At 51.8% G+C, this 15,227-nt stretch overlaps 1 protein-coding gene across 1 annotated transcript in view; it reads left to right on the top strand.

The window, feature by feature from the left end:
- Window positions 1-15,227, top strand: part of LOC140360216 (myosin-binding protein C, fast-type-like) — a 159,855-nt gene that overhangs the window by 81,613 nt on the left and 63,015 nt on the right. The window contains exons 22-26 of the mRNA XM_072445420.1: window positions 1,730-1,925; window positions 7,974-8,113; window positions 10,526-10,685; window positions 13,243-13,379; window positions 13,501-13,687. Of these exons, the coding sequence (XP_072301521.1) occupies window positions 1,730-1,925; window positions 7,974-8,113; window positions 10,526-10,685; window positions 13,243-13,379; window positions 13,501-13,687 (820 nt within the window). The remainder of the gene's footprint in view (window positions 1-1,729; window positions 1,926-7,973; window positions 8,114-10,525; window positions 10,686-13,242; window positions 13,380-13,500; window positions 13,688-15,227) is intronic.

The following is a 15,227-nucleotide window of genomic DNA, read 5'->3' as shown; positions in this document are numbered from 1 at the left end:
CTCTCACTTAGGGTGACAAACATTAGCATGCTAACAAACATTAGCATGCTAACGGCGCATGTCCTGAGAATACAACGCTCTATATTTAGATGTAGAGATTTAGATGCATTTTCACCCCAATAGAAGCTTCTAGAATAAATCTGTGCCGGGGCTAAACAGATTATACTTCACATAAAGGTTCTGGGGAAAAGAGTCTTCTTAAAGGTCCTTTAGGTCTCTTAAAAACATGAAAAACAGAACTATTTAAACAATTTAAACGGTTCAAAGTTCAAAGTCTTTCTTCACTTTCCAAACTCAATCAACGTTCTAATTATTCACCACAATGAGATGTTTTGTGGTCACGGCAATGCTAACAACAACTAGCATGCTAACAGCACTCTTTCTGGTTCGAGGAGAATACAAACGCAGACAGCACACGGCGGTCTGATTTTGACCCTGAGAGCTGCTTTGACAGTAAGTCTGTGCTTTCATACACACTCTGCCCCATGAGGAGAGGAACCTTTAGGACCTTTAAGTGGATTTGTGAGAAAAAGCCCCAGCGAGAGCAGATTAAAGACTGTGTGAAATATTTCTGAATGAACGTCATTGGAGACTTCTCAGGGAGTGAATCCCCAACACTGCCCCCCTCTGGGGCCCCCTCCGCGGCCCCCTCTGCGGCCCTCCCTTTGCAGCCCCCTCTGCGACCCCCCTGTGGCCCTCCCTCTGTGGCCCCCCTCTGTGGCCCCCCTCTGGGGGCCCCCTCTACGAAACGCCAGGATCTGACTGCGAAATGTAAGTCTCTCAGTGGATTTTGTGTTTCAGAACAGACTTATTCAGGGCGTTTGCGTTGGGTGGATTCTGATCCGTTAAGTCTGACCTGAATGTGAAAAGTACGTTTAGTTCTGAACTCTAAATGAACCTATTTAACTATGAATAAAAATAACACAATTCTAATCAGATTTTTCAATATTCGTCAGAGAAATTTGATATTTTCCCTGATCTTAAAGTGATTTAACATTGAAGCATTTTCCTGACCTGGTTTTCGGGCCCCACAGAGCCACAGTCCAGGGACTCACGACTCACGACTCACGACTCACGACTCACGACTCAGAAGTAAAAGTACTTTCTTGTGTGGGGGTTTCACGTTGTGGCTCGGTTCATCTCAAACAAACACGGAGCCTCACGACGTCTCCCAGGGGCCCCTGAAGAGCCACAGTGGGAGCTCAATGAAAGCAGGCAGGCCAAAGCCAGCGGCGGCCATCTTGTCTTTTGAAGAAGCGGCGGCGCTGGAGGAGGCGGAGCCAGCGAGGCGTCTCTGTGTGATCTCGACGGCTCTAAAGGTCTAAGATGGAGGCTCAAGACGACACTTTTGATGTGATACCGGTTTAGTCCTGAAGGGTTTATTACAGGACTGATGAAGTATGGAACGAGGAGCGAGAGGGAACAGACATTCATCCACTCAAGTGCACTGTAAAGTCAGTATAACAAGGCTGTATTTGTTTAAAGTAACACTGTGTAACCTTCTAAAACCATTCTTCAGAACATCCATGGAAATAGATCAGTTTAATGTCAGACTGTGGACTGTTTCCATGGAAACCAGCAGCTGGAGGCTCCTCCCAAATAAGAGTCCATTTTGTTACAATATGCACTGGAAGAATGCTTGTTTTTAAGTGCAATAAAAGCGTCCAGTTTGCACGTCTGTGACAAATGTCCCCTTGGCTATGAAACACATATATTCTGTCTTCTGTAGGGAAAGCCCCGCCCCGTGGTGACCTGGTCCAAAGACGGGACGCCCCTGGACGTCAGGTCCGTGGGGATCCGCACCAGCGACGTCGACTCCATCCTCTTCATCCGCTCGTCAGAGAGAGTCCACTCTGGGGTTTACACCCTCCACGTGCAGATCGAGAACATGTCGGACAGTGCGGACATCCACATCCAGGTCGTGGGTCAGTAAAGCTCTCACGGGACATTCACAGGTCGTGGGTCAGTAAAGCTCTCACGGGACATTCACAGGTCGTGGGTCAGTAAAGCCCTCACGGGACATTCACAGGTCGTGGGTCAGTAAAGCCCTCACGGGACATTCACAGGTCGTGGGTCAGTAAAGCTCTCACGGGACATTTACAGGTCGTGGGTCAGTAAAGCTCTCACGGGACATTCAACAAACACGTCCCACTTTGTCCAAAGGGTCTTGCTGTCCTGTTCTTGCAGAGTTTGTGTCGATCAGACTTGACCTCATTAAACTTCCATCCATCCATTTTCTACCGCTTGTTCCCTTTCGGGGTCGCAGGTGACTGGAGCCTATCCCAGTGACTTCGGGCCTTAGGCGAGGTACACCCTGGACAGTGGCCAACTTGTCGCAGGGCCAACACAGAGACATAGACATTACAGACAGTTCACGCTCACATTCATTCACTAGGGCCAATTTAGAGTCGCCAATTTTACCTAACACATGCATGTCTTTGGACGGTGGGAGGAGCCGGAGAACCCGGAGAGAACCCACGGTAACACGGGGAGAACATGCAAACTCCACCCAGAGAGATCATGTGATGTTGGTCTGGTCCGGGAATCGAACCCATGATCTCCTCCTTCGACTCTTAAGAACTCATAAAGAAAAGAGGAGGAGCCTAATTGTCCCAGAGTCGTCTGCTCCTTCTGAACCTGTCGGTCGCCTCCTGCAGATGTGGGTCGGTCGCCTCCTGCAGATGTGGGTCGCCTCCTGCAGATGTGGGTCGGTCGCCTCCTGCAGATGTGGGTCGGTCGCCTCCTGCAGATGTGGGTCGTCGCCTCCTGCAGATGTGGGTCGGTCGCCTCCTGCAGGTGTGGGTCGGTCGCCTCCTGCAGATGTGGGTCGGTCGCCTCCTGTGGGTGGGTCGGTCGCCTCCTGCAGATGTGGGTCGGTCGCCTCCTGTGGGTGGGTCGGTCGCCTCCTGCAGATGTGGGTCGGTCGCCTCCTGCAGATGTTGGTCGGTCCTCCTGCTGGTGGGTCGGTCGCCTCCTGCAGATGTTGGTCGGTCCTCCTGCTGGTGGGTCGGTTGCCTCCTGCAGATGTTGGTCGCCTCCTGCAGATGTGGGTTGGTCGCCTCCTGCAGATGTGGGTCGTCGCCTCCTGCAGATGTGGGTCGGTCGCCTCCTGCAGGTGTGGGTCGGTCGCCTCCTGCAGATGTGGGTCGGTCGCCTCCTGTGGGTGGGTCGGTCGCCTCCTGCAGATGTGGGTCGGTCGCCTCCTGTGGGTGGGTCGGTCGCCTCCTGCAGATGTGGGTCGGTCGCCTCCTGCAGATGTTGGTCGGTCCTCCTGCTGGTGGGTCGGTCGCCTCCTGCAGATGTTGGTCGGTCCTCCTGCTGGTGGGTCGGTTGCCTCCTGCAGATGTTGGTCGCCTCCTGCAGATGTGGGTTGGTCGCCTCCTGCAGATGTGGGTCGCCTCCTGCAGATGCTGGTCGGTTGCCTCCTGCAGATGTTGGTCGGTTGCCTCCTGCAGATGTTGGTCGGTTGCCTCCTGCAGGTATGGGTCGGTCACCTCCTGCAGATGTTGGTCGGTCCTCCTGCTGGTGGGTCGGTTGCCTCCTGCAGATGTTGGTCGGTCCTCCTGCAGATGTGGGTCGGTCGCCTCCTGCAGATGCTGATTTCCTCCTGCAGATGTTGGTCGGTTGTCTCCTGCAGGTGTTAGTTGGTTGCCTCCTGCAGATGTGGGTCGGTCCCCTCCTGCAGATGTTGGTCGGTCGCCTCCTGCTGGTGGGTCGGTTGCCTCCTGCAGATGTTGGTCGCCTCCTGCAGATGTGGGTCGGTTGCCTCCTGCAGATGTGGGTCGGTCGCCTCCTGCAGTTGTGGGTCGGTCGCCTCCTGCTGGTGGGTCGGTTGCCTCCTGCAGATGTTGGTCGCCTCCTGCAGATGTGGGTCGGTTGCCTCCTGCAGATGCTGGTCGGTTGCCTCATGCAGATGTTGGTCGCCTCCTGCAGGTGTTAGTTGGTTGCCTCCTGCAGATGTGGGTCGGTCGCCTCCTGAAGATATGGGTCGGTCGCCTCCTGCAGTTGTGGGTCGGTCGCCTCCTGCTGGTGGGTCGGTTGCCTCCTGCAGATGTTGGTCGCCTCCTGCAGATGTGGGTCGGTCGCCTCCTGCAGATGCTGGTCGGTTGCCTCATGAAGATGTTGGTCGCCTCCTGCAGGTGTGGGTCGGTCACCTCCTGCAGATGTTGGTCGTCCTCCTGCTGGTGGGTCGGTTGCCTCCTGCAGATGTTGGTCGCCTCCTGCAGATGTTGGTCGGTTGCCTCCTGCAGGTGTTAGTTGGTTGCCTCATGCAGATGTTGGTAGCCTTCTGCAGATGTTGGTCGGTTGCCTCCTGCAGGTGTTAGTTTGTTGCCTCATGCAGTTGTTGGTCGGTTGCCTCCTGCAGGTGTTAGTTGGTTGCCTCATGCAGATGTTGGTCGGTTGCCTCCTGCAAGTGTTAGTTTGTTGTCTCCTGCAGATGTTGGTCGGTTGCCTCCTGCAGGTGTAGTTGGTTGCCTCCTGCAGATGTTGGACGCCTCCTGCAGATGTTGGTCGGTTGCCTCCTGCAGCTGTCGGTTGCCTCCTGCAAAAGTTGGTCGGTCGCCTCCTGCATAAGTTGGTCGGTTGCCTCCTGCAGATGTTGGTCGCCTCCTGCAGATGTGGGTCGGTCGCCTCCTGCAGATGTTGTTCGGTTGCCTCCTGCAGATGTCAGTCGGTCACCTCCCACAGATGTTGGTCGGTTGCCTCCTGCAGCTGTCGGTCGCCTCCTGCAGATGTTAGTTGGTTGCCTCCTGCAGATGTTTGTCGGTTGCCTCCTGCAGATGTTGGTCGCCTCCTGCAAAAGTTGGTCGGTCGCCTCCTGCAGATGTTGGTCGGTTGCCTCCTGCAGATTTTGATCGCCTCCTGCAGATGTTGGTCGGTTTCCTCCTGCAGCTGTCAGTCGCCTCCTGCAGGTGTTAGTTGGTTGCCTCATGCAGATGTTGATCGGTTGCCTCCTGCAGGTGTTAGTTGGTTGCCTCCTGCAGATGGCGGTCGGTTGCCTCCTGCAGGTGTTAGTTGGTTGCCTTCTGCAGATGTTGGTTGGTTGCCTCCTGCAGGTTTTAGTTGGTTGCCTCATGCAGATGTTGGTCGGTTGCCTCCTGCAGGTGTTAGTTGGTTGCCTCCTGCAGATGGCGGTCGGTTGCCTCCTGCAGGTGTTAGTTGGTTGCCTCATGCAGATGTTGGTCGGTCGCCTCCTGCAGATGTTGGTCGGTTGCCTCCTGCAGCTGTCGGTCGCCTCCTGCAAAAGTTGGTCGGTCGCCTCCTGCAAAAGTTGGTCTGTTGCCTCTTGCAGATGTTTGTCGCCTCCTGCAGATGTCGGTCGGTTGCCTCCTGCAGATGTTGGTCGCCTCCTGCAGATGTTGGTCGGTCGCTTCCTGCAGATGTTTGTCGGTTGCCTCCTGCAGGTGTTAGTTGGCTGCCTCCTGCAGATGTTGGTCGGTTGCCTCCTGCAGATGTTTGTCGCCTCCTGCAGATGTTGGTCGGTTGGCTCCTTCAGCTGTCGGTCGCCTCCTGCAAAAGTTGGTCGGTTGCCTTCTGCAAAAGTTGGTCGGTCGCCTCCTGCAGATGTGGGTCGGTCGCCTCCTGCAGGTGTTAGTTGGTTGCCTCATGCAGATGTTGGTTGGTTGCCTCCTGCAGGTTTTAGTTGGTTGCCTCATGCAGATGTTGGTCGGTTGCCTCCTGCAGGTGTTAGTTGGTTGCCTCCTGCAGATGGCGGTCGGTTGCCTCCTGCAGGTGTTAGTTGGTTGCCTCATGCAGATGTTGGTCGGTCGCCTCCTGCAGATGTTGGTCGGTTGCCTCCTGCAGCTGTCGGTCGCCTCCTGCAAAAGTTGGTCGGTCGCCTCCTGCAAAAGTTGGTCTGTTGCCTCTTGCAGATGTTTGTCGCCTCCTGCAGATGTCGGTCGGTTGCCTCCTGCAGATGTTGGTCGCCTCCTGCAGATGTTGGTCGGTCGCTTCCTGCAGATGTTTGTCGGTTGCCTCCTGCAGGTGTTAGTTGGCTGCCTCCTGCAGATGTTGGTCGGTTGCCTCCTGCAGATGTTTGTCGCCTCCTGCAGATGTTGGTCGGTTGGCTCCTTCAGCTGTCGGTCGCCTCCTGCAAAAGTTGGTCGGTTGCCTTCTGCAAAAGTTGGTCGGTCGCCTCCTGCAGATGTGGGTCGGTCGCCTCCTGCAGGTGTTAGTTGGTTGCCTCATGCAGATGTTGGTCGGTCGCCTCCTGCAGATGTGGGTCATCGCCTCCTGCAGGTGTTAGTTGGTTGCCTCATGCAGATGTTGGTCGGTCGCCTCCTGCAGATGTTGGTCGGTCGCCTCCTGTAGATGTTGGTCGGTCGCCTCCTGCAGATGTTGGTCGGTCGCCTCCTGTAGATGTTGGTCGGTCGCCTCCTGTAGATGCTGGTCGGTCGCCTCCTGCAGATGTTGGTCGCCTCCTGCAGAAGTTGGTCGGTCGCCTCCTGTAGATGTTGGTCGGTCGCCTCCTGTAGATGTTGGTCGGTCGCCTCCTGTAGATGTTGGTCGGTCGCCTCCTGCAGATGTTGGTCGCCTCCTGCAGATGTTGGTCGGTCGCCTCCTGTAGATGTTGGTCGGTCGCCTCCTGTAGATGTTGGTCGGTCGCCTCCTGCAGATGTTGGTCGCCTCCTGTAGATGTTGGTCGGTCGCCTCCTGTAGATGTTGGTCGGTCGCCTCCTGCAGATGTTGGTCGCCTCCTGCAGAAGTTTGTCGGTCGCCTCCTGCAGCTGTGGGTCGGTTGTCATAGTACTGAGGTGAGGATTACAGTGTCATTTCCCATAATCCTCTGGTGCTCGTGGAGCTTCATAATCCGGAGCTCGTGTTCAAGATGATGAAGGAAAAGTTCATCTCGACAAATGAAACAAATCGAATAATCAAATACTCAGAATACTCGAATACTCAGAATTCCTCGGATACTCAGAATACTTGAATACTCAGAAGACTTGAATACTCAGAATACTTGAATACTCAGAAGACTTGAATACTCAGAAGACTTGAATACTCAGAATACTTGAATACTCAGAATACTTAAATACTCAGAATACTTAAATACTCAGAATACTTAAATACTCAAATTCAAACTGTAATAATCATAATCACGTTAAACAAACGAGGTTCTTGTGTCATTAAACATCAGTATTTCAGGCACATGACAAGCGTTTATCATTTCATGGATTATTAATCATGCTTGTCCGGCGGGTCAGTGGTCAGGGCCTTGGGCTAACCTGACCTTTGACCTTTGAGTTGGTGAATGAGTCACTGTCGTCCTCAAGGGAAACGAGCTGCACAAAAGTCACTTCTGATCATGAGTCAAAAGCTTCTGGAATCTGACATTTGAACTGAAGAATAATAATGTTCATTGTAACAGACGGACATTTGCACTTTGTTATAATCTTTACATATTCAAACACACAAACAAACAAACAAACAAACTTACAAACAAACAAACACACAAACAAACAAACAAACACACAAACAAACAAACAAACACACAAGCACACAAACAAACAAACAAACACAAAAACAAACAAACACAAAAACAAACAAACAAACAAACACACAAGCACACAAACAAACAAACACATAAACAAACAAACAAACACATAAACAAACAAACAAACAAACACACAAGCACACAAACAAACAAACAAACACATAAACAAACAAGCACACAAGCACATAAAGAAACAAACAAACACACACACAAACAAACAAACAAACACACAAACAAGCACATAAACAAACAAACAAACACACACAAAAAAACACATAAACAAACACACAAACACATAAACAAACAAACACACAAGCACACAAACACACAAACAAACACACAAACAAACACACAAACAAACACACAAACAAACACATAAACAAACAAACACACAAGCACAGGTCTATGTGGTAAACCTACACTCTAACCTGTGTGATGTTTAAGCGTGTGTCCCGTGTGTCTCGCGTGTCCTCCTCAGACAGACCCGGGCCCCCGGTCCTCGTGCGGGTGGCAGACGTCTGGGGCTTCAATGCGGCTCTCGAGTGGAAACCGCCCAAAGACGACGGCAACTGTGACATCCTCGGCTACATGATCCAGAAGGCCGACCTGAAGACCAAGGTACATGTGTCCCCTCCGTCTCCCCCTGTCTCTCCCCCGTCTCCCCCCTCTAACATGAAGACCAAGGTACATGTGTCCCCTCCGTCTCCCCCTGTCTCTCCCCCGTCTCCCCCCTCTAACATGAAGACCAAGGTACATGTGTCCCCTCCGTCTCCCCCTGTCTCTCCCCCGTCTCCCCCCTCTAACATGAAGACCAAGGTACATGTGTCCCCTCCGTCTCCCCCTGTCTCTCCCCTGTCTCCCCCCTCTAACATGAAGACCAAGGTACATGTGTCCCCTCCGTCTCCCCCTGTCTCTCCCCCGTCTCCCCCCTCTAACATGAAGACCAAGGTACATGTGTCCCCTCCGTCTCCCCCTGTCTCTCCCCCGTCTCCCCCCTCTAACATGAAGACCAAGGTACATGTGTCCCCTCCGTCTCCCCCTGTCTCTCCCCCGTCTCCCCCCTCTAACATGAAGACCAAGGTACATGTGTCCCCTCCGTCTCCCCCTGTCTCTCCCCCGTCTCCCCCCTCTAACATGAAGACCAAGGTACATGTGTCCCCTCCGTCTCCCCCTGTCTCTCCCCCGTCTCCCCCCTCTAACATGAAGACCAAGGTACATGTGTCCCCTCCGTCTCCCCCTGTCTCTCCCCCGTCTCCCCCCTCTAACATGAAGACCAAGGTACATGTGTCCCCTCCGTCTCCCCCTGTCTCTCCCCCGTCTCCCCCCTCTAACATGAAGACCAAGGTACATGTGTCCCCTCCGTCTCCCCCTGTCTCTCCCCCGTCTCCCCCCTCTAACATGAAGACCAAGGTACATGTGTCCCCTCCGTCTCCCCCTGTCTCTCCCCCGTCTCCCCCCTCTAACATGAAGACCAAGGTACATGTGTCCCCTCCGTCTCCCCCTGTCTCTCCCCTGTCTCCCCCCTCTAACATGAAGACCAAGGTACATGTGTCCCCTCCGTCTCCCCCTGTCTCTCCCCCGTCTCCCCCCTCTAACATGAAGACCAAGGTACATGTGTCCCCTCCGTCTCCCCCTGTCTCTCCCCCGTCTCCCCCCTCTAACATGAAGACCAAGGTACATGTGTCCCCTCCGTCTCCCCCTGTCTCTCCCCTGTCTCCCCCCTCTAACATGAAGACCAAGGTACATGTGTCCCCTCCGTCTCCCCCTGTCTCACCCCCGTCTCCCCCCTCTAACATGAAGACCAAGGTACATGTGTCCCCTCCGTCTCCCCCTGTCTCTCCCCTGTCTCCCCCCTCTAAAATGAAGACCAAGGTACATGTCTCCCCCCTGTCTCCCCCCTCTAACATGAAGACCAAGGTACATGTTTCCCCCCTGTCTCCCCCCTCTAACATGAAGACCAAGGTACATGTGTCCCCTCCGTCTCCCCCTGTCTCTCCCCCGTCTCCCCCCTCTAACATGAAGACCAAGGTACATGTGTCCCCTCCGTCTCCCCCTGTCTCTCCCCCGTCTCCCCCCTCTAACATGAAGACCAAGGTACATGTGTCCCCTCCGTCTCCCCCTGTCTCTCCCCCGTCTCCCCCCTCTAACATGAAGACCAAGGTACATGTCTCCCCCCTGTCTCCCCCCTCTAACATGAAGACCAAGGTACATGTTTCCCCCCTGTCTCCCCCCTCTAACATGAAGACCAAGGTACATGTGTCCCCTCCGTCTCCCCCTGTCTCTCCCCCGTCTCCCCCCTCTAACATGAAGACCAAGGTACATGTGTCCCCTCCGTCTCCCCCTGTCTCTCCCCCGTCTCCCCCCTCTAACATGAAGACCAAGGTACATGTGTCCCCTCCGTCTCCCCCTGTCTCTCCCCCGTCTCCCCCCTCTAACATGAAGACCAAGGTACATGTTTCCCCCCTTCTCCCCCTGTCTCCCCCTCAGGAGTGGTCCACAGTGTACGATCATAACCTCTGTCTCCCCCGTCTCCCTCGTCTCCCCCGTCTCCCTCGTCTCCCCCGTCTCCCCCATCTCCCCCTCGGGGGTGGTTCACGGTGTACGATCATAACCTCCGTCTCCCCTGTCTGCCCCATCTCCCCCGTCTCCCTCGTCTCCCCCGTCTCCCCCTCAGGAGTGGTTCACGGTGTACGATCATAACCTCCGTCTCCCCTGTCTGCCCCATCTCCCCCGTCTCCCTCGTCTCCCCCGTCTCCCCCTCAGGAGTGGTTCACGGTGTACGATCATAACCTCCGTCTCCCCTGTCTGCCCCATCTCCCCCGTCTCCCTCGTCTCCCCCGTCTCCCCCTCAGGAGTGGTTCACGGTGTACGATCATAACCTCCGTCTCCCCTGTCTGCCCCATCTCCCCCGTCTCCCTCGTCTCCCCCGTCTCCCCCTCAGGAGTGGTTCACGGTGTACGATCATAACCTCCGTCTCCCCTGTCTGCCCCATCTCCCCCGTCTCCCTCGTCTCCCCCGTCTCCCCCTCAGGAGTGGTTCACGGTGTACGATCATAACCGCCGGCCGAGCTGCACCGTGTCTGACCTCGTGATGGGAAACGAATATTCGTTCAGAGTTTTCAGTGAAAACGTCTGCGGTTTGAGCGACGAGCCGGGCGTCGCCAAGAACACGGCCGTCATCTCCAAATCAGGTCAAACGCACGAATCAGGTCAAACGCACGAATCAGGTCAAACGCACGAATCAGGTCAAACGCACGAATCAGGTCAAACGCACGAATCAGGTCCAGGGGGTAAATGTCTCTCTTGACCAAGAACTAATGAATAAAAGCTGAAACGTTACGTAGAGCCCCTTTAACTGAATAAACGGCACTTTAAATGAAAAACGCCCCTTTAACTGAATAAACGGCACTTTAAATGAAAAACGCCCCTTTAACTGAATAAACGTCCCTTTAACTGAATAAACGCCCCTTTAAATGAAAAACGTCCCTTTAACTGAATAAACGTCCCTTTAAATGAAAAACGTCCCTTTAACTGAATAAACGTCCCTTTAACTGAATAAACGTCCCTTTAAATGAAAAACGTCCCTTTAACTGAATAAAAGTCCCTTTAACTGAATAAACGCCCCTTTAACTGAATAAACGCCCCTTTAAATGAAAAACGCCCCTTTAACTGAATAAACGTCCCTTTAACTGAATAAACGCCCCTTTAAATGAAAAACGCCCCTTTAAATGAAAAACGCCCCTTTAACTGAATAAACGTCCCTTTAACTGAATAAACGTCCCTTTAAATGAAAAACGCCCCTTTAACTGAATAAACGTCCCTTTAAATGAATAAACGTCCCTTTAACTGAAAAACGCCCCTTTAAATGAAAAACGCCCCTTTAACTGAATAAACGTCCCTTTAAATGAATAAACGCCCCTTTAACTGAATAAACGCCCCTTTAACTGAATAAACGTCCCTTTAACTGAATAAACGTCCCTTTAACTGAAAAACGCCCCTTTAAATGAAAAACGCCCCTTTAACTGAATAAACGTCCCTTTAAATGAATAAACGTCCCTTTAACTGAATAAACGTCCCTTTAACTGAATAAACGTCCCTTTAACTGAATAAACGTCCCTTTAACTGAAAAACGCCCCTTTAAATGAAAAACGCCCCTTTAACTGAATAAACGTCCCTTTAAATGAATAAACGTCCCTTTAAATGAATAAACGTCCCTTTAACTGAATAAACGCCCCTTTAACTGAATAAACGTCCCTTTAACTGAAAAACGCCCCTTTAAATGAAAAACGCCCCTTTAACTGAATAAACGTCCCTTTAACTGAATAAACGCCCCTTTAACTGAATAAACGTCCCTTTAACTGAAGAAACGCCCCTTTAAATGAAAAACGCCCCTTTAACTGAATAAACGTCCCTTTAACTGAATAAACGCCCCTTTAACTGAATAAACGTCCCTTTAACTGAATAAATGTCCCTTTAACTGAAAAACGCCCCTTTAAATGAAAAACGCCCCTTTAACTGAATAAACGTCCCTTTAAATGAATAAACGCCCCTTTAACTTAATAAACGTCCCTTTAACTGAATAAACGTCCCTTTAACTGAATAAACGTCCCTTTAACTGAAAAACGCCCCTTTAAATGAAAAACGCCCCTTTAACTGAATAAACGTCCCTTTAAATGAATAAACGCCCCTTTAAATGAATAAACGCCCCTTTAACTGAATAAACGTCCCTTTAACTGAATAAACGTCCCTTTAACTGAAGAAACGCCCCTTTAAATGAAAAACGCCCCTTTAACTGAATAAACGTCCCTTTAACTGAATAAACGCCCCTTTAACTGAATAAACGTCCCTTTAACTGAATAAACGTCCCTTTAACTGAAAAACGCCCCTTTAAATGAAAAACGCCCCTTTAACTGAATAAACGTCCCTTTAAATGAATAAACGCCCCTTTAACTGAATAAACGCCCCTTTAACTGAATAAACGTCCCTTTAACTGAATAAACGTCCCTTTAACTGAAAAACGCCCCTTTAAATGAAAAACGCCCCTTTAACTGAATAAACGTCCCTTTAAATGAATAAACGTCCCTTTAACTGAATAAACGTCCCTTTAACTGAATAAACGTCCCTTTAACTGAATAAACGTCCCTTTAACTGAAAAACGCCCCTTTAAATGAAAAACGCCCCTTTAACTGAATAAACGTCCCTTTAAATGAATAAACGTCCCTTTAAATGAATAAACGCCCCTTTAACTGAATAAACGTCCCTTTAACTGAATAAACGTCCCTTTAACTGAATAAACGTCCCTTTAACTGAAGAAACGCCCCTTTAAATGAAAAACGCCCCTTTAACTGAATAAACGTCCCTTTAACTGAATAAACGCCCCTTTAACTGAATAAACGTCCCTTTAACTGAATAAACGTCCCTTTAACTGAAAAACGCCCCTTTAAATGAAAAACGCCCCTTTAACTGAATAAACGTCCCTTTAAATGAATAAACGTCCCTTTAACTGAAAAACGCCCCTTTAAATGAAAAACGCCCCTTTAACTGAATAAACGTCCCTTTAAATGAATAAACGCCCCTTTAACTGAATAAACGTCCCTTTAACTGAATAAACGCCCCTTTAAATGAAAAACGCCCCTTTAACTGAATAAACGTCCCTTTAAATGAATAAACGTCCCTTTAACTGAATAAACGTCCCTTTAACTGAATAAACGTCCCTTTAACTGAATAATTGTCCCTGTGTCGTCTCAGGTTTGGAGTTCAATCCTCGTCCGTTCCAAGAGATGGACATGAGCCGCTCGCCCAAGTTCACAGCGCCCCTGGTGGACAGGAGTGTGGTGGCAGGATACACCACGGCCATCAGCTGCGCCGTGCGTGGATTTCCTCGGGTAAGAAGGACACGCCCACTTGTCTCTAACATTTGGCTTTTCGTCTAGTTTGACCTTTTTAGTGACGTTTGTATGTATTTGTCCTTAAACTGAACGTCCTCCATATTCTCTGGTGCTTCAGCCAAAGATCGTTTGGATGAAGAACAACATGATCATCAGTGAAGACCCTAAGTTCCTGATGCAGAACAACCAGGGCGTTCTCACCCTGAGGATCCGCAAACCCAGCCTCTTCGACGGGGGAAGATACGTCTGCCGCGCCATCAACGACCTGGGCCAGGACGAGGTCGAGTGCAAGCTGGTGGTCCGAGGTCAGAGGTCATGTACTGAGGGAGCATTACAAGCTGGTGGTCCTAGGTCAGAGGTCATTCACTGAGGGAGCGCTGGAGGTCCAAGGTCAGAGGTCATTCACTTAGGGAGCGCTGGAGGTCCGAGGTCAGAGGTCATTCACTTAGGGAGCGCTGGAGGTCAGAGGTCAGAGGTCATTCACTTAGGGAGCGCTGGAGGTCCGAGGTCAGAGGTCATTCACTTAGGGAGCACTGGAGGTCCAAGGTCATTCACTGAGGGAGAGCTGGAGGTCCGAGGTCAGAGGTCATTCACTTAGGGAGCGCTGGAGGTCCGAGGTCAGAGGTCATTCACTTAGGGAGCGCTGGAGGTCCAAGTTCATTTACTTAGGGAGTGCTGGAGGTCCAAGGTCAGAGGTCATTCACTGAGGGAGCGCTGGAGGTCTGAGGTCAGAGGTCATTCACTTAGGGAGCGCTGGAGGTCCAAGGTCAGAGGTCATTCACTTAGGGAGCGCTGGAGGTCAGAGGTCATTCACTGAGGGAGTGCTGGAGGTCCGAGGTCAGAGTTCATTCACTAAGGGAGCGCTGGAGGTCAGAGGTCATTCACTGAGGGAGTACTGGAGGTCCGAGGTCATTCACTTAGGAGGCAATGGAGGTCCGAGGTCAGAGGTCATTCACTAAGGGAGCGCTGGAGGTCAGAGGTCAGAGGTCATTCACTGAGGGAGTACTGGAGGTCCGAGGTCAGAGGTCATTCACTTAGGGAGCGCTGGAGGTCCGAGGTCATTCACTTGGGAGCGCTGGAGGTCCAAGGTCAGAGGTCATTCACTTAGGGGGCACTGGAGGTAAGAGGTCATTCACTGAGGGAGTACTGGAGGTCCGAGGTCAGAGGTCATTCACTTAGGGAGCGCTGGAGGTCCGAGGTCATTCACTTGGGAGCGCTGGAGGTCCAAGGTCAGAGGTCATTCACTTAGGGGGCACTGGAGGTCCAAGGTCAGAGATCATTCACTTAGGGAGCGCTGGAGGTCCGAGGTCAGAGGTCATTCACTGAGGGAGTGCTGGAGGTCCGAGGTTAGAGGTCATTCACTTAGGGAGCGCTGGAGGTCCAAGGTCAGAGGTCATTTACTGAGGGAGCGTTACAAGCTGGAGGTCAGAGGTCATTTGCTGAGGGAGCGCTGGAGGTCCGAGGTCAGAGGTCATTCACTTAGGGAGCATTGGAGGTCCGAGGTCAGAGGTCATTCACTTAAGGAGCGCTGTAGGTCCGAGGTCAAAGGTCATTCACGGAGGGAGCGCTGGAGGTCCAAGGTCACAGGTCATTCACTTAGGGAGTGCTGGAGGTCAGAGGTCATTCACTGAGGGAGTGCTGGAGGTCCGAGGTCAGAGTTCATTCACTAAGGGAGCGCTGGAGGTCAGAGGTCATTCACTGAGGGAGTACTGGAGGTCCGAGGTCATTCACTTAGGGAGCGCTGGAGGTCCGAGCGCTGGAGGTCCGAGCGCTGGAGGTCCGAGGTCAGAGGTCATTCACTTAGGGAGCATTGGAGGTCCGAGGTCAGAGGTCATTCACTTAGGG

Source organism: Eucyclogobius newberryi, unplaced genomic scaffold, assembly GCF_026437365.1.
Source record: "Eucyclogobius newberryi isolate DKJ021-1_F unplaced genomic scaffold, fEucNew1.0.hap1 SCAF_145, whole genome shotgun sequence".
Lineage (NCBI taxonomy): Eukaryota > Metazoa > Chordata > Actinopteri > Gobiiformes > Gobiidae > Eucyclogobius > Eucyclogobius newberryi.
This window is presented reverse-complemented; position numbering and strand designations above follow the sequence as displayed.